The sequence below is a fragment of the Oncorhynchus gorbuscha genome, linkage group LG22 (assembly GCF_021184085.1).
Source record: "Oncorhynchus gorbuscha isolate QuinsamMale2020 ecotype Even-year linkage group LG22, OgorEven_v1.0, whole genome shotgun sequence".
NCBI classification, from domain to species: domain Eukaryota; kingdom Metazoa; phylum Chordata; class Actinopteri; order Salmoniformes; family Salmonidae; genus Oncorhynchus; species Oncorhynchus gorbuscha.
This window is the reverse complement of record NC_060194.1, coordinates 32,421,277-32,440,402: the sequence shown is the minus strand read 5'-3', so window position 1 is coordinate 32,440,402 and position 19,126 is coordinate 32,421,277. Positions and strand designations below refer to the sequence as shown.

The window sequence follows — 19,126 nt, the reverse complement described above, 5'->3', positions numbered from 1 at the left end:
CGAACCAACCGAAACGTTGCATTTAGGTATACCGGAATATAATTCACAATGAAACTCGTTTGATTTGTAGTGCGTTCTCGGTGTGGCGCATTCGTTCGATAATCCAATATACGCGTCAAACTGCGTTGACGGCTTGACATATATGGTAGGTGACTTTGGACTTTTCCCACACCAGTTGCTGCGTACTTACGTACCATTTGCGCGACGTAGCTGTGATCAAGGAGGTACCTGTTTGAACAATTTGAATTCACTCCCCCGAGTGAATTTTAAATCAAACGCGCCATAACGTTAGTCACCAATAAAATCATCACTATAGCGTCTCACCATTACTGGATTGGCTGACTAGCTGTCGGTTTCTAGCCACCACATGAGGGCAAGGCTAGCGTGGCTAGGCGAGTGCTGCCTGTAATAGAGAATGTTCTAACGGCCCCCACTAGGGGGGAGGGTTGTAGAGGATGTATTGCTGCTGGTTTAGGGAGTGCCGCTTCCAATTCGGCGTGACCTCCATTGCTAGCACACGTGACCGACTTGAAGCGTTTTACCAAACCCATGAGGTTCCTTATTGCTTTTATAATCCAGTTACATATTTTAGCGTCGAATCAGTGGTATTTTGCGGTACCCCGTCCTATGGTCGATAAATCATTGGATTTGATTCAATGCAATTTCAATCTGGGGACTGCAACCCTAGTATAATTTATATATTTTAATAAACCATTAACTTCCCATCTATTTTGCTCGCTGTCACCCTATGTTTAAGTTTCTGCAAATGGAACTGGAGCCATATGACTGTAAGTCGCTTTGGATAAAAGCGTCTGCTAAATGGCATATATTACAATATATTATATGGGCTAAATTGTTAGGGTTCTAATTTTGATCCACTGGTGGCACTAGCCCGATTGGCCGCCAGATGGCACTTTTTTTAATGACGTAAAAGTTTAAAAGGAATAGTTAATATAGTAATCTACAGATTCAAAATTGGCCGACAAACGTTTACATGTGCATTATGACATGTGACTTTCCCATAGTAACCGTGCCATTCCAAGCTCAAACAGGAAAATTAACAAATGGAAAACACAGCAGAATATCTAAACTGCCGGTGGCACGATTCTTTTGATCCTAAAATTAAGGGGGGAAAATCGCTAAATTGTATGAGCGGACCCTCAGCTGAGGGTTAAGGTATTATAGATGTACCTTTTATAATGGTTGGCTCTTGAAATTATCCTGTTGTAATAAGCTAAATCAATAGCCTAATTACGGCACAATTTATCGCTACTATGGCGTCACCAGACCCCGCTATAGCCATATAAAAGTAATTCAGTCTTATCTCTCAATCACAATGCCCAGAAGACGCAGAGCATCCACTAGCTGGTGTGTCCTCAGTCACCGCCGCTGCTCTAGTGCTCTACCTGACCTAACCGCCCCCTCCATGTTCTCTCTGACCCCACCCCTGGTAAAGCAGCGATGTTAAAGTTTGCTTACCAAGATTACATTGAATGTTCCTGAGTGACCTAGTTACAGTTTTGACTTAAATCGGATTAAAAATCGATTGCAAGACTTGAACATGGCTGTCCAGTGATGATCAACAACCAATTTGACAGATCTTGAAGAATTATAAAAAATTATGTGCATATATTGTACAATCCTGGTGTGCAAATGTCTTACTTATTCAGAAAGACTCAACTAAGCCATCGAGTGCTTCTCCAGACCCCTCTCTGAAATGTGTTAATTCTACAGCCACTATGTATACTGTGCCTTCAAAGTATTCACACCCTTTTACTTTTTCCACATTTTGTTGTGTTACAAAGTAAGACTCAAATGTATTTTTTTAACAATTTGTCAACGATCTATACACAAAATACTTTCATGTGAAAGTGGAAGGCATTTTTTTTTTAAACATTTGTAAGATTTATTAAAAATTAAACACTTCCCAACCCCCCGAGTCAATCAATACATGTTCGAATCATCTTTGGCAGCAATTACAGCTGGTTGTCTTCCTGGTTAAGTCTCTAAGAGCTTTCTACACCTGGATTGTGAAACATTTGCCCATTATTCTTTGAAAAATTCTTCAAGCTCTGTCAAATTGGTTGTTAATTATTGCTAGACAACCATTTTCAGGTCAAAATTGTAACTTGGCCACTCAGGAACGTTCACTGTCTTCTTGGTAAGCAACTCCATTGGAGATTTGGCCTTGTGTTTTAGGTTATTGTACTGCTGAAAGGTGAACTCAAATCAAATTTATTTATATAGCCCTTCGTACATCAGCTGATATCTCAAAGTGCTGTACAGAAACCCAGCCTAAAACCCCAAACAGCAAACAATGCAGGTGTAAAAGCACGGTGGCTAGTAAAACTCCCTAGAAAGGCCAAAACCTAGGAAGAAACCTAGAGGAACCGGGCTATGTGGGGTGGCCAGTCCTCTTCTGGCTGTGCCGGGTAGAGATTATAACAGAACATGACCAAGATGTTCAAATGTTCATAAATGACCAGCATGGTCAAATAATAAGGCAGAACAGTTGAAACTGGAGCAGCAGCACAGTCAGGTGGACTGGGGACAGCAAGGAGCCATCATGTCAGGTAGTCCTGGGGCACGGTCCTAGGGCTCAGGCCCTCCGAGAGAGAGAAAGAAAGAGAGAATTAGAGAGAGCATATGTGGGGTGGCCAGTCCTCTTCTGGCTGTGCCGGGTGGAGATTATAACAGAACGTGGCCAAGATGTTCAAATGTTCATAAATGACCAGCATGGTTGAATAATAGTAAGGCAGAACAGTTGAAACTGGAGCAGGAGCATGGCCAGGTGGACTGGGGACAGCAAGGAGTCCTCATGTCAGGTAGTCCTGGGACATGGTCCTAGGGCCCAGGCCAGTTGAAACTGGAGCAGCAGCATGGCCAGGTGGACTGGGGACAGCAAGGAGTCATCATGTCAGATGGTCCTAGGGCTCAGGTCCTCCAAGAGAGAAGGAGAGAATTAGAGAACGCACACTTAGATTCACACAGGACACCTGAATAGGACAGGAGAAGTACTCCTCCCAAACTCAAGTACTCCTCCCAAACTCATCTCCCAAAGTCTGGTGGAAAGTAGACTGAACCAGGTTTTCCTCAAGGATTCTGACTGCCTCTCCGTTCTGCTTCTTTTTTATCCTGAAAAACTCCCCAGTCCTTAATGAATACAGTGCATTCAGGAAAGTATTCAGACCCATTGACTTTTTCCACATGTTATCTTATTCTAAAATTGATTAAATACAAAATGTTCCTCATCAATCTACATGCAATACCCCATAATGACACAGTGAAAACAGGTTTATTTATCTTTTAAATGGGGGGGGGGGGTATCCGGGTGGTCTCTGAGGTACCATAACACATTGAGAAAAAGTGTCAAGCACAACGTAGCAGCCAAGTAGCCTACTATCTATGGAGGTGAAACGGACAGCACTCTGCAAGGTGCTAATTAATTCACAGCATTTTAGACGTCACTGCAGAACACATACTCAGCTGTGGGGCTCACAATACCCGTATTTCATATTTCACGACAAAGTTGGCAATATTGGAATATAACTTAAAATAAATCTATGTAGGCTACAGCAGAACCCACATATAAGAATATGTAGGCCTGCCTATGTGATAATATGAAGCACATATTCAGATTACAAACTCCCACAATGACTACCCATGTCAAGTCCATTTAACTCTGAGTCAACTTGCTAAAAAAAATACTAGCTAGTAGAGGAGCCGGTGGTGATGCTGAACTGGCGGGATAATTTTTTTACTTTATTTATTTAACTAGGCATGTCAGTTAATTAAGAATAAATTGTTATTTACAATGACACCTACCAAAAGTCAAAAGGCCTCCTGTGGGGACAAAGGGCTGTGATTAACAAAATAAATACAATTAAAAATATAGGACAAAATACACATCATGACAAGAGACAACACAATATAAAGAGAGACCTAAGACAACAACATGGCATGGCAGCAACACAGCATGGTAGCAACACAACATGGTGCAAACTTTATTGGGCACAGACAAGAGCACAAAGGGCAAGAAGGTAGAGACAATACATCACGCAAAGCAGCCACAACTGTCAGTAAGAGTGTCCATGATTGAGTCTTTGAATGAAGAGATTGAGATAAAACTGTCCAGTTTGAGTGTTTGTTGCGGCTCGTTCCAGTCGCTAGCTGCAGCTAACTGAAGAGAGACGAGCGACCCAGGGATGTGTGTGCTTTGGGGACCTTAAACAGAATGTGACTGGCAGAATATCTCAGATAGGGGGGAGTGAGGCTTAAGAGGGTTTTATAAATAAGCATCAACCAGTGGGTCTTGCAACAGGTACAGTGGCAAGAAAAAGTATGTGAATCCTTTGGAATTATCTGGACAACCTACACTGAATGTTTAAATTATATATTCAATATAGACAATACAAATACAATAATTTGTGTGTTATTAGTTTAAGCACACTATGTTTGCTTATTTTTGTGAAGATCAGATCAAATTTGATGACCATTTTATGCAGAAGTCCAGGTATTTCCAAGGGTTCACATACTTTTACTTGACACTGTATATTAGCGTTGCCATCAGGAACAGTTTGCCCCTCACTCCTCTCACGCACTGACAGTTCTCTGGCTCGTACTGGGTTCGAATTCACCATCTTTCTCTGGATTTTTGGACTTGAAAAATGTCAAACTCGATTTCCTTTTTTTATCCATTTTTTGGGGGCTTTCCCATGATTCAAATTCAGTAGGGAGACGACTAGACTAGGCTACGTGACGTGACTACGTAGGGACTAGCTGACCACCACTACCAGGACCTGTGTCAAGATCAGTTACTTACCCCACTGTCCCTCCCAATAACCTCTATGTACAGGATAGGATGATTACATAGAAGGATCACCACACTTTTACATGATGGTCTGGGGGGGCAGGAGAAATAACGAGACAACTTTTTAAAAATATTATTTTTTTTACCCCTTTTTCTCCCCAATTTGTGGTATCCAATTGTTTAGTAGCTACTATCTTTTCTCATCGCTACAACTCCCGTACGGGCTCGGGAGAGACGAAGGTTGAAAGTCATGCGTCCTCCGATACACAACCCAACCAAGCCGCACTGCTTCTTAACACAGCGCCATCCAACCCGGAAGCCAGCCGCACCAATGTGTCGGAGGAAACACTGTGCACCTGGCAACCTGGTTAGCGTGCACGGCCCGTCACAGGAGTCGCTGGTCCGCGATAAGACAAGGATTTCCCTACCGGCCAAACCCTCCCTAACTCGGACGACGCTAGGCCAATTGTGCATTGCCCCACGGACCTCTCGGTCTCGGCCGGTTACGACAGAGCCTGGGCCTGGGCATTCTAATAAAACCAATAAGCATTAAATCAAGTTGTCTCCTCGCTGCAGTACGGCACCCTTAACTACTGCGCCACCCGGGAGATGAGGAGACAACTTGATTTAATGCTTATTGGTTTTATTAGAATGTCTACAGTGCGAACAATGAAATTATGAATAAATCATGCTGCGAGGGGTACCGGATCTGGGCAAATAGGTGCTGGAACAAACAAAGCCAAATCTGAGAGGTGCAGGCTCCTGTTCCGACAGGATCCGGCTCAAGTTAAGCACTGCACACCTGTCTAAAGAAGGTCCCACAGTTGCCAGAACAAAAACCAAGCCATGAAGTTAAAAGAATTGTCCATAGAGCTCAGAGACAGGTTTGTGTCGAAGCACAGATCTGGGGAAGGGTACCAAAACATTTCTGCAGCATTGAAGGTTCCCATAAACACAGTGGCCCCCAAGGTGACAGTGGGGTTATGGTATGGGCAGTTATAAGCTACAGACAACGAATACAATTGCATTTTATCAATGGCAATTTTAACGCACAGAGATACCGTTACGAGATTCTGAGGCCCATTGTCGTGCCATTCATCCGCCGCCATCACCTCATGTTTCAGCATGACAATGCACTGCCCTATGTCGAAAGCATCTGTACACAATTCCTGGAAGCTGAAAATGTGCAAGTTCTTCCATGTCCTGCATACTCCCCAGATATGTCACCTATTGAGCACGTTTGGGATGCTATGGACCGACGTGTACGACAGCATGTTCGAGTGCCTGCCAATATTGAGCAACTTTGCACAGCCATTGAAGAGGAGTGGGACAACATTCCACAGGCCACAATCAACAGCCTGATCAACTCTAAGCAAAGGAGACGTGTCGTGCCCCATGAGGCAAATTGTGGTCACACCAGATACTGACTGTTTTTCTGACCCACTCCCTACTTTTTTTTAAGGTATCTGTGACCAACAGGTGCATATCAGCATTCCCAGACATGTGAAATCCATAGATTAGGGTCTAATAAATGTATTTAAATTGACTGATTTACAAATAACTGTAACTCAGTAAAATCTTACATGTTTTTGTATGTTGAGTATATATTTTTGTTCAGTGTAAATACCTATAATGCTGATGAGTGAGATAGTAAGCAATGTGAATTATGAGTTTACTAGATTAATTAAAAGTGATGATCCATTCAGACCAGCCTTACTGATTTAACTTTCAGAACTACATTTCTTCTGGAAGATATGCAGTCTCCAACAGCTCTTCACAGATATACGGCAATGCTGTGAATCTGTTTACAAAGGTTATGGTCCATCAAGTCATGGACAACATCTCTCAGTTTTCTGATTCAGTAATGCAGAAAGAGTACATTGGGCTCTAATGAACATCTGAAGATGGGGCCAGCATCCATGACAGAGAGGTGGACATCTCAACTGTTCTCCCCACTGAGTCTGAGGTTGATAAACAGAGTAATACCTGTCTTCCTCAGGCTAAGGCTGTCTGGAAAGGCAACGGGAAGTTCAGCTTCCTGTCAAATATCAACTTCAGGATCATCTCTGAGGTAGACAAAAGATCAAAGTTAAAGTTGAAACATTGCTATTACATACAGTTGAAGTCGGAAGTTTACATACACTTCGGTTGGTTGTTTTTCAACCACTCCACAAATCTCTTGTTAACAAACTGTACTTTTGGCAAGTCGGTTAGGACATCTACTTTGTGCATGACACAGGTCATTTTTCCAACAATTGTTTACAGACAGATTATTTCACTTATAATTCACTGTATCACAATTCCAGTGGGTCAGAAGTTTACATACACTCACAGCTTGGAAAATTCCAGAAAATGATGTCATGGCTTTAGAAGCTTCTGATAGGCTAATTGACATAATTTGAGTCAATTGGCGGTGTACCTGTGAATTTATTCCAACACCTACCTTCAAACTCAGTGTCTCATCATGGGAAAATCAAAAGAAATAAGCCAAGACCTCAGAAAAAAAATTGTAGACCTCCACAAGTCTGGTTCATTCTTGGGAACAATTTCCAAATGCCTGAAGGTACCACGTTCATTTGTACAAACAATAGTACGCAAGTATAAGCACCATGGGACCACTCAGCCGTCATACCGCTCAGGAAGGAGACGCATTCTGTCTCCTAGAGACGAATATACTTTGGTGCGAAAAGTGCAAATCAATCCCAGAACAACAGAGGACATTGTGAAGATGCTGGAGGAAACAAGTACAAAAGTATCTATATCCACAATAAAACAAGTCCTATATTGACATAACCTGAAAGGCCGCTCAGCAAGGAAGAAGCCACTGGTCCACAACCGCCATAAAAAAGCCAGACTATGGTTTGCAACTGCACATGGGGACAAAGATCATACTTTTTGGAGAAGCGTCCTCTGGTCTGATGAAACAAAAATATAACTGTTTGGCCATAATGACCATCATTATGTTTGGAGGAAAAAGGGGGAGGCTTGCAAGCCGAAGAACACCATCCCAACCGTGATGCACGAGGGTGGCAGCATCATGTTGTGGGGTTGCTTTGCTGCAGGAGGGACTGGTGCACTTCACAAAATCGATGGCATCATGAGGAAGGAAAATTCTGTGGACATATTGAATCAACATCTCAAGACACCACTCAGGAAGTTAAAGCTTGGTCGCAAATGGGGTTTCCAAATGGACAATGACCCCAAGAATACTTCCAAAGTTGTGGCAAAATGGGTTAAGGACAACAAAGTCAAGTCCTGACCTCAATCCCATAGAAAATTTGTGGGCAGAACTGAAAAAGCATGTGCGAGCAAGGAGGCCTACAAACCCGACTCAGTTACACCAGCTTTGTCAGGAGGAATGGGCCAAAATTCACCCAACGTATTGTGGGAAGTGTGGCGTACAGCAGGTCAGCCACCAGGGGGAGACTCGTCAAGGCCTCGTGACAGACGGAGTCTACATCACAAGGCGATGGCTCCCTCTTCTGGATGTGCCAGGTCTCACCGGGGTCTCTGGCAAGGACTAATTGGGGCTGATTGTGGTTTGTGAGTAATCAAGGGCTGATTGATCACCAGCTGGACAAGTCCCATAAAGCTGCGGAAGGGGAAGGGCAGCACACGGGAGAAGGGACTGGAGGAGGAAAGGTTGATCCCGCATAGTTGGGGACGGTTCCAGAGATAAATGGAGGGAGCTCAGTTTTGGAGGGAGCTCAGCTTCAAGTTCCTTGGCGTACACATCACTGAGATTGACCACCCACACAGACAGTGTGGTGAAGGCGGAACAGAGCCTCTTCAACCTCAGGAGGCTAAACAAAGTTTTCTTGTCACCTAAAACCCTCAAACTTTTACAGAAGCACAATTGAAAGCATCCTGTCGGGCTGTATCACAGCCTGTTATGGCAACTGCACTGCCCGCAACCAATGCTCTCCAGAGGGTGGTACGGTCTACCCAACGCATTACCGGGGGCACACTACCCACCCTCCAGGACACCTACTGTACAGCATCCAATGTCACAGGAAGGCCAAAAATATCATGGACATCAACCACCCGAGCCACTGCCTGTTCACCCCGCTATCATTCAGAAGGTGAGGTCAGTACAGGTGCATCAAAGCTGTTTTTCAGACTCTTGGTTCCAGCTATCTCATGGCCGCTAGCACATTAGAGGCTGCTACCTATAGGCATAGACTATACGTCTCTGGCCACTTTAAGGAATGGAACACTAGTCACTTTAATGTTTACATATCTGGCATTACTCATCTGATACTGTTTTCTATACTTCTACAGTATATTGGTCCCTTAATGAAGTTTACATATAAGTCACGGTATCTTAGTCACTTAATGTTTACATATCGTGTATTACTCATCTCATATGCACCTCTCCCTATACTGTATTCTACTGTATCTTAGTCCTTTCTGCTCTAACATCACTCATCCATACATGTATATAGTCTTAATTCATTCCTTAGATTTGTGTGTATTGGGTATATGTTGTGTAATTTGTTAGATATTACTGCACTGACGAAGCACAAGCATTTCGCTACACCTGCAATAAAAATCTGCTAATCACGTATGTGACCCTTAAAATTGGATATGTTTGGTTAGGTAATTATAACCTGAAGTTGAGTTTACATATTCAGAACTCAAATTATTAATACTTTCCCACACTTATTTTAATCACAATATTCCCCAGTATTATAAGTGTTATTTACAACATGGGATTCAACAAACATTCAAGCAGTACAAGCAGTGTATTAAAAGTATTTAATTTTGGGTGGGGCACATTTAAAAAATGCATTTACAAAAATGAGTCTACTGAGAAACTTGTCTAACACGAGGTGCACTGAATATTGTAGGGATTCTTTCACATGGTCCCATTTGGACAGGTAAAGGTTTCGAAGCAGTCTGTGTGCAGCAGTGCATCGTCATGATGAGTGGATAGCATGTGCAGTGCAACTCTACACAAGTGTCTGTTTTCCGTTCTTCACAGCATTGCCCCCAGTGCTGCTGAAAGACGACGCATCTTTTAGTCCAATTCCCTTCTTTATCCCAGTGTCCAGGGATGTCCCCTCGAAGAGCCGAGCCATGAAGGCAATGCCGTCCTCTCTGATGTAGGATTTTCCAGCAAAGGTGTAGAGAATAGGGTTAGCACAGCTGCTGATGAAGGCTAGAGCGGAGGTCACAGCACGACTGGGCTGCCATACCATATCTAGTCTGCAGAAAGAGGGATAGAGTTCCAGTCCTTTTCTTATTGTATGGGTGTTGGTGCTTATGTTACATGGAGGGGAAAGATGTTGGGTTGGTTGGCACATACCTCTTTTTCGTTGGTGAGCTGTCATCAAACTGTTCAGCCACCACCTAGGAGAGGAAAAAGTACAGTCATTCCTTCACTGTAAAATAGTATAACTTTCTATGCTACACTCCACACTGAGTGAAATTGCAAGATAAACAATACCATATGATCACACACACCTGTATTATGTTATTGAGGTGATATGGCAACCAGAAGATGCCAAACATCACAACGATGGCCAGGATGAGTTTCTCACTGCGGACCTTACGACGGAACTTGGTCTGTCTGAGGCGTCTCAGGATGCAGACGTAGCTGCTCACTATAACCCCATACGGAACCAGGAATCCCACTACTGTCTCAAAGGTGTACTGGTACACCACCTGAACATGAGAAAGTATGTAATGATAAACTGCACACATGTAATGACATGGTGCAACATCAGGCTTATTTGAACACGAATGGGTCTGTCATACCAAGATCAAGCTAAAATGTAAGATTAGTTAGGATTTATGATGTCAGGAAGAAAGGGAGGCTCCTGTGATTTTAGTAGTCATATAATGACTGTACCTGTGTCAACATGTAAACCTCTTCCTAATCCTGAATAACTATATACTTCAACCAGAAAAAAATATATAATGTATCTAACTTCATTATTAACTTAATATTCACTTATCTCTTGAACTTACATATTGAGACTGGGAGTGATTTGAGGCACACACCAGGCGGGTGTTGTTCTGTTCATCATGATCATACCTCACCTGCCTGAACACCAGAGCAGGGATAGAAATTGAGAACACTAGGGCCCAGAGCACAGCTATTGCCCGCACCACCATCTTCTTGCTGGCCAGGGCCGCCAATCGATGGGGCCACACCACTGCAATTAGCCTGTGCAGGCTCATCAGCGTGATGAGGAAGATGGAGGCGTACATGTTAGTGTTGCATAGGTAAAACAGCCCCTTGCACATGGGATCGCCAAAGTCCCAGTTCTGCCTGGCCAGATAAATTAGGAAAAAGATGGTAAGGCACATGAGAAAGCCATCGGCGCACGCAAGGTTGAGGATGAGGAGGGTGGTAACGGAGCGTTGGCGGGCACGGGCCAGGATGCTCCAAATGATGAAGAGGTTTCCTGGGACGCCGAGGAGGAAGACCAGGCCCAAGATGAGGGCTCCTGTGGCTGTGGTGGCGTCATTACTCACGATGCTGGAATCCTCAACAGTGTCTTTGGTGAAGAGGATAGAGGTGGAAGTGGACCTGTTGAGATAATGGAGGAGGGAACTGCCATTCTTAGCCATAGTGAGGGTTATTGGCTCTGAGGGAAAGAGGGAGAAAGACAGAGTTATCCATGGACTCTAATGGCTACTGTGTGTTATCAACCTTCAAGTTGAAAAGTAGCACAGAGCTTGGGTCATTGACAAAGAGTATGACCTACATAAAACACAGTTATCAGTAGACATTTTACTTATTGAAGCTAAGCTAAGAACATATTGTTTTGATGTAAAGGTTTTAGTTGAGTGCTCAAGGTGCTGTCTGTCATCTTCAATCTCTGTGTGATTAAAGAAGGAAGGAGATGGACGAGTCAGAAAAAAGGAGGAAATCAATGTCATTGGCCATTTGTACGGTTATTAGCTCTGAGGTAAAGGGTGAAACAATAGCCCCGTTTGTTTATACCTGTTGCTAACATGTGCCCTTTGTCTTGATCTTTTCTACATTCTGATTGTGCCCAGGCTAAATTTCTAGACAGGTGTAGACAATAAAATTGTGATCTGATTGTGATCTGGCACACATTGTGTCTGGATATCAAACAGACCTGGATGGTGAAATCATTTAAATCATCATTATAATCATCACTCTAAAATCATTGACACAGGTAGCACCAATGATTTATGATATCATTGTCTTAAATAAACTCCGATTATTTTTAGAATATCTGTCAAATAGTTTCCATACAGAGAGGCACCAACTTAGTGCTGACACAGTGGAAGGATAAGAGGTAGAATGTATGCACACATGACTGTAAGTCGCTTTGGATAAAAGCGTCTGCTAAATGGCATATATTATTATTATTATTATTATATATTATAATACAACGTGTAGACGCGATAAACCTTGATCAGATAGTGATCGGATCATATTGATCAGATCTCACAAAACTCACGATAGCACAAGGTGTAAACGAGGGTAGAGAGAAAGAGACATATGTTTGGGAAGTACACTCTATATGCAAAACTATGTGGACACTCCTTCAAATTACTGAATTTCAGACACACCCATTGCTGACAGGTGTATAAAATTTAGCAATTGCCATAGACAAACATTGGCAGTAGAATGGCCTTACTGAAGAGCTCAGTGACTTTCAATGTGGCACCGTAATAGTTTGTTAAATTTCAGTTTGCTAGAGCTGCCCGGTCAACTGTAAGTGCTGTTATTGTAAAGTGCAAACATTTAGGAGCAACAATGGCTCAGCCGCGAAGTGGTGGGCCACACAAGCTCACAGAACAGGATCACTGAGTGCTGAAGTGTGTGACGCGTAAAAATGGTCTGTCCTCGGGTTGCAACACTTACTACCGAATTCCAAACTGCCACTGGAAGCAACGTCAGCACAATAACTGTTCGTCGGGAGCTTCATGAAATGGATTTCCACGGCTGAGCAGGCGCACACAAGCCTAAGATCACCATGTGCAACAGGAAAGGGCTTTCTGTGGGCCTCCCGAGTGGCGCAGTGGTTTAAGGCACTGTATCGAAGTGCTGAGGTGCCACTACAGCCTTGGGTTCTATCACAGGCTGTGCCACAGCCGGCCGTGACCGGGAGACCCATGGGGCGGTGCACAATTGGCCTACCGTTGTCTGGGTTAGGGAGGGGTGGAATAACTTGACTGGCCAGCAGAGATCCCTGACCATACCCCCATCAAACACCTTTGGGATGAATTTAAACGCAGACTCTGAGCCAAGCCTAATCGCCCAACAGCAGTGTCCGACCACACTAATGCTCTTGTGGCTGAATGGTAGCAAGTCCCTGCAGCCATGTTCCAACATCTAGGAGAAAGTCTTCCCAGAAGAGTGGAGGCTCTTATAGCAGCAAGCAGGTGTCCCCATAGTTTTGGTCATGCATGTAGCATATCACGGAACTGTCACCAACGCAAAATTAGGTGGATTGTTTTGCATATGGTTTACACTAGTTTCACGAGTCCATCCTTCCAAATCTCACCTCATTGACGTGAGTGAAGCATGGGCATCCAAGGTCATGTTTACACTGATAGAAATAGCTTTGGGATATAATTCTATTTGAGGTTGGGGCTACATGTCGCTCAACCCTCACTCACTGTTGTATCTTTGCGGTAGACAATGTGTTTGCAGCACACTTAAAACATTTTGCCACTGACACAGGCAAGCAAATATTCACATTAGCCCTCCTGGCCAACAGTATATTGTCACAACACAGAGATGGCATGCTAAAACATGCCAAATATTAACGCTGCTCCTTTAAAAGACTCCACTTTGATAGTCATAGACTTCTCTTGATTTCCTCCCTTCTGCTCTCTCTCTGTATATCTCTCTGTATATCTCTCTGTATCGCTCTCTGTACTCCACATTGCCAAAATAATTTCCTCTTATCATCACAGGCATTATGCTCGTCTTCCTCCGTGGTGTAATTTATATTTCTACCCCCCAAAAATATATTTCTGTAAAGCTATGAAGAGGAAGGACACCAAATAATGGTTCACAGAAGTGGACATTTTGTCAATCAGGCTATGAACAGGGCAACACGTTTCCACTTGTGCAGTTATTTTGACAAATAAAAAAAGTGAACAGCAGTGGAAAGTGCATTGTATTATACGCTGAGTGTAGAAAACATCTGGAACACCTAATCTGTTGTCTTGCTCATTCACCCTCTGAATGGCACACATACACAATCCCTGTCTCAATTATCACAAGAATTGTCTCCTCCCCTTCATCTACACTGTTTGAAGTGGATTTCAAAAGCTGACCTTATGTGTCAACATAAGAATCAAGGCAGAGTTACGTCAACAGCAAGGAACACACAGAACCACACAGAGACAGGGTTCACTCATCAACACATGGAGATGAGAGGGAAAGAAGATAGATAGAGGGAAGAGGATGGAATTGGAAAATAAGAACATTGGAAATGAATTAGGAATGTTTATGAGAGAGAGAGAGAGAGAGAGAGAGAGAGAGAGAGAGAGAGAGAGAGAGAGAGAGAGAGAGAGAGAGAGAGAGAGAGAGAGAGAGAGAGAGAGAGAGAGAGAGAGAGAGAGAGAGAGAGAGAGAGAGAGAGAGAGAGAGAGAGAGAGAGAGAGAGAGAGAGAGAGAGAGAGAGAGAGAGAGAGAGAGAGAGAGAGAGAGAGAGAGAGAGAGAGAGAGAGAGAGAGAGAGACTGAAAATGAGAATCGAGGATATTTGCATCCACTCACCTTACTACACAATCAAGACTTCAGAGGATGACGAAGAAGGTGATGAAGAGCAATGGATCTGAGTAGAGTGTGTAACCATATGGTGGTAATAGTTTTGTGTTTATCTATACTCTTTGTTTATCTCTCTTTTCTGACAGCTTGTATCCAACTCCCTCTCTCATTCTATTTTTTTTCTTTACAACTGCTTGTTTCCCCTGTCTTTCCCTGCTACTGCGCCTAATAAATGTGCTGCCCCACAAGTTTTAACATGCTCTGAAGGGCGAGAGAGGTGTGTCCTTCCTTTAGTCTCCAACCTCTCACTCTCTTTCACACACACACCCTCCACAGCGGTGTTTTTCCTGGTGCTAACCTTCCCCCCTTTGTCCTGATCTTGCCAATATTCTGATTGTACCCACATTATCAGACAGGTGTAGAAGATTAAAAGACACATTGTGTTCTGATTGTGATCTTCCTGACCACCTTTAGAGGTAGTCAGGCACGCATTGTGTCTGCCAACTGGGTACAGACATCAGTTCAATGTCTAGATTTGATTTACATTTGGTTGAGTTGTCAACTAACGTGAAATCAACTAAAAATGTCACCATGTCATTGGATTTAGGTTAAAAATACGAAATGCCCTAAAGTCGATTACTTTTGCAAATCCAATCAGTTTTCCACGTTGATTCAACATCCTCACTCATGACATACCCCCTTCTAAGGCACTTATATTTTTTGTCTTGCCCATTTACCCTCTAAATGGCACACTATGTCTCAATTGTCTCAAGGATTAAAAATCCTTCTTTAGCTTGTCTCCTCCCTTTCATCTACAGTGATTGATGTGGATTTAAGAGACTTCAGTAAGGGATCATAGCTTTCACCAGGATTCACCTGGTCAGTCTATGTAAGGGAAAGAGCAAGAAAGGACACCTGTATAGTTGGGGACGGTTGCAGAGGTAACAGGAGTGAGTTCAGATTTTGATCCCCACAGGACACAGCAAGACCCGGAGCCCAGAAGATGGTATCCCGGAGAGGGTCTCATGGGGGATACAGTAAGACCCGGAGCCCAGAAGATGGTATCCCGGAGAGGGTCTCATGGGGGATACAGTAAGACCCGGAGCCCAGAAGATGGTATCCCGGAGAGGGTCTCATGGGGGATACAGTAAGACCCGGAGCCCAGAAGATGGTATCCCGGAGAGGGTCTCTTGGGGGAGACCTTTTCTTTTGAACTATTATTTTAATAAACACCTTTGAAACTGCGCTAATCATACCCTGTGTCTGATCTGTGCAAATGTTTTGACACAACCCCCTGGTCTGCCACTATATATATATATATACTACTGTTTAAAAGTTTGGGGTTACTTAGAAATGTCCTTGTTTTTAAAGAAAAGCACATTTTTTGTCAATTAAAATAACATTAAATTGATCAGAGTACAGTGTAGACGTTGTAAATGACTATTGTAGTTGGAAACGGCTGCTTTTGAATGGAATATCTATCTATAGCCGTACAGAACAGGGCTCCGGGCAGCCGAGCGGAAATGGAGGAAAACTCGCCTCCCTGCGGACCTGGCATCCTTTCACTCCCTCCTCTCTACATTTTCCTCCTCTGTCTCTGCTGCTAAAGCCACTTTCTACCACTCTAAATTCCAAGCATCTGCCTCTAATCCTAGGAAGCTCTTTGCCACCTTCTCCTCCCTCCTGAATCCTCCCCCCCTCCCCCCTCTCTGCAGATGACTTCGTCAACCATTTTCAAAAGAAGGTCGACGACATCCGATCCTCGTTTGCTAAGTCAAACGACACCGCTGGTTCTGCTCACACCGCCCTACCCTGTGCTCTGACCTCTTTCTCCCCTCTCTCTCCAGATGAAATCTCGCGTCTTGTGACGGCCGGCCGCCCAACAACCTGCCCGCTTGACCCTATCCCATCCTCTCTTCTCCAGACCATTTCCGGAGACCTTCTCCCTTACCTCACCTCGCTCATCAACTCATCCCTGACCGCTGGCTACGTCCCTTCCGTCTTCAACAGAGCGAGAGTTGCACCCCTTCTGAAAAAACCTACACTCGATCCCTCCGATGTCAACAACTACAGACCAGTATCCCTTCTTTCTTTTCTCTCCAAAACTCTTGAACGTGCCGTCCTTGGCCAGCTCTCCCGCTATCTCTCTCAGAATGACCTTCTTGATCCAAATCAGTCAGGTTTCAAGACTAGTCATTCAACTGAGACTGCTCTTCTCTGTATCACGGAGGCGCTCCGCACTGCTAAAGCTAACTCTCTCTCCTCTGCTCTCATCCTTCTAGACCTATCGGCTGCCTTCGATACTGTGAACCATCAGATCCTCCTCTCCACCCTCTCCGAGTTGGGCATCTCCGGCGCGGCCCACGCTTGGATTGCGTCCTACCTGACAGGTCGCTCCTACCAGGTGGCGTGGCGAGAATCTGTCTCCTCACCACGCGCTCTCACCACTGGTGTCCCCCAGGGCTCTGTTCTAGGCCCTCTCCTATTCTCGCTATACACCAAGTCACTTGGCTCTGTCATAACCTCACATGGTCTCTCCTATCATTGCTATGCAGACGACACACAATTAATCTTATCCTTTCCCCCTTCTGATGACCAGGTGGCGAATCGCATCTCTGCATGTCTGGCAGACATATCAGTGTGGATGACGGATCACCACCTCAAGCTGAACCTCGGCAAGACGGAGCTGCTCTTCCTCCCGGGGAAGGACTGCCCGTTCCATGATCTCGCCATCACGGTTGACAACTCCATTGTGTCCTCCTCCCAGAGCGCTAAGAACCTTGGCGTGATCCTGGACAACACCCTGTCGTTCTCAACTAACATCAAGGCGCTGGCCCGTTCCTGTAGGTTCATGCTCTACAACATCCGCAGAGTACGACCCTGCCTCACACAGGAAGCGGCGCAGGTCCTAATCCAGGCACTTGTCATCTCCCGTCTGGATTACTGCAACTCGCTGTTGGCTGGGCTCCCTGCCTGTGCCATTAAACCCCTACAACTCATCCAGAACGCCGCAGCCCGTCTGGTGTTCAACCTTCCCAAGTTCTCTCACGTCACCCCGCTCCTCCGCTCTCTCCACTGGCTTCCAGTTGAAGCTCGCATCCGCTACAAGACCATGGTGCTTGCCTACGGAGCTGTGAGGGGAACGGCACCTCAGTACCTCCAGGCTCTGATCAGGCCCTACACCCAAACAAGGGCACTGCGTTCATCCACCTCTGGCCTGCTCGCCTCCCTACCACTGAGGAAGTACAGTTCCCGCTCAGCCCAGTCAAAACTGTTCGCTGCTCTGGCCCCCCAATGGTGGAACAAACTCCCTCACGACGCCAGGACTGCGGAGTCAATCACCACCTTCCGGAGACACCTGAAACCCCACCTCTTTAAGGAATACCTAGGATAGGATAAAGTAATCCTTCTCACCCCCCCTTAAAAGATTTAGATGCACTTTTGTAAAGTGGCTGTTCCACTGGATGTCATAAGGTGAATGCACCAATTTGTAAGTCGCTCTGGATAAGAGCGTCTGCTAAATGACTTAAATGTAAATGTAATGTACAGAGACCCATTATCAGCAATTATCACTCCTGTGTTCCAATGGCACGTTGTGTTAGCTAATCCAAGTTTATCATTATAAAAGGCTAATTGATCATTAGAAACCCCTTTTGCAATTATGTTAGCACAACTGAAAATTGTTGTCTGATTAAAGAAGCAATACAACTGGCCTTCTTTAGACTAGTTGTGTATCTGGAGCATCAGCATTTGTGTGTTTGATTACAGGCTCAAAATGGCCAGAAACAAAGAACCTTCCTCTGAAACTCATCAGTTTATTCTTGTTCTGAGAAATGAAGGCTATTCCATACGAGAAATTGCCAAGAACTGAAGATCTCGTACCACGCTATGGCCTACTCCCTTTTTAGAACAGAGCTTACAGGCTCTAACCAGAATAGAAAGAGGAGTGGGAGGCCTCGGTGCAGAACTGAGCAAGAGGACAAGTACATTATAGTGTCTAGTTTGGGAAACAGATTCCTCACAAGTCCTCAACTGGCAGCTTCATTAAATAGTATCCGCAAAACACCAGTCTCAACGTCAACAGAAGAGGCGACTCCGGGATGCTGTCCTTCTAGGCAGAGTTACAAAGAAAAAACCATACAGTGCCTTGCGAAAGTATTCGGCCCCCTTGAACTTTGCGACCTTTTGCCACATTTCAGGCTTCAAACAAAGATATAAAACTGTATTTTTTGTGAAGAATCAACAACAAGTGGGACACAATCATGAAGTGGAACGACATTTATTGGATATTTCAAAACTTTTTTAACAAATCAAAAACTGAAAAATTGGGCGTGCAAAATTATTCAGCCCCCTTAAGTTAATACTTTGTAGCGCCACCTTTTGCTGCGATTACAGCTGTAAGTCGCTTGGGGTACCCCTCCTGTCTCAGCCTCCAGTATTTATGCTGCAGTAGTTTATGTGTCAGGGGGCTAGGGTCAGTTTGTTTATCTGGAGTACTTCTCCTGTCCTATTCAGGTGTCCTGTGTGAATCTAAGTGTGCGTTCTCTAATTCTCTCCTTCTCTCTTTCTTTCTCTCTCTCGGAGGACCTGAGCCCTAGGACCATGCCC

At 44.4% G+C, this 19,126-nt stretch overlaps 1 protein-coding gene across 1 annotated transcript; it reads right to left on the bottom strand.

The window, feature by feature from the left end:
* Positions 1-9,552: 9,552 nt before the first annotated feature.
* Positions 9,553-14,776, bottom strand: ltb4r2b (leukotriene B4 receptor 2b). Its single transcript, XM_046322237.1, has 5 exons — positions 14,528-14,776; positions 10,784-11,406; positions 10,277-10,477; positions 10,119-10,162; positions 9,553-10,018 (listed from the first exon to the last, which is right to left on the bottom strand). Exons 2-5 carry the CDS (start codon positions 11,387-11,389, stop codon positions 9,763-9,765), a joined length of 1,107 nt encoding a protein of 368 aa, XP_046178193.1. The 5' UTR covers positions 11,390-11,406; positions 14,528-14,776; the 3' UTR covers positions 9,553-9,762.
* Between the last annotated feature and the right edge of the window lie 4,350 nt (positions 14,777-19,126).

Coding starts and splice junctions, on each gene's coding strand:
- ltb4r2b (XM_046322237.1), bottom strand. CDS start 11,389: ATGGCTAAGAATGGCAGTTCCCTCCTCCATTATCTCAACAGGTCCACT. Junction 10,478..10,783: donor ATCACTCCCAGTCTCAATAT/GTAAGTTCAAGA, acceptor TCTCATGTTCAG/GTGGTGTACCAGTACACCTT. Junction 10,019..10,118: donor AGCTCACCAACGAAAAAGAG/GTATGTGCCAAC, acceptor CTCTTTCTGCAG/ACTAGATATGGTATGGCAGC.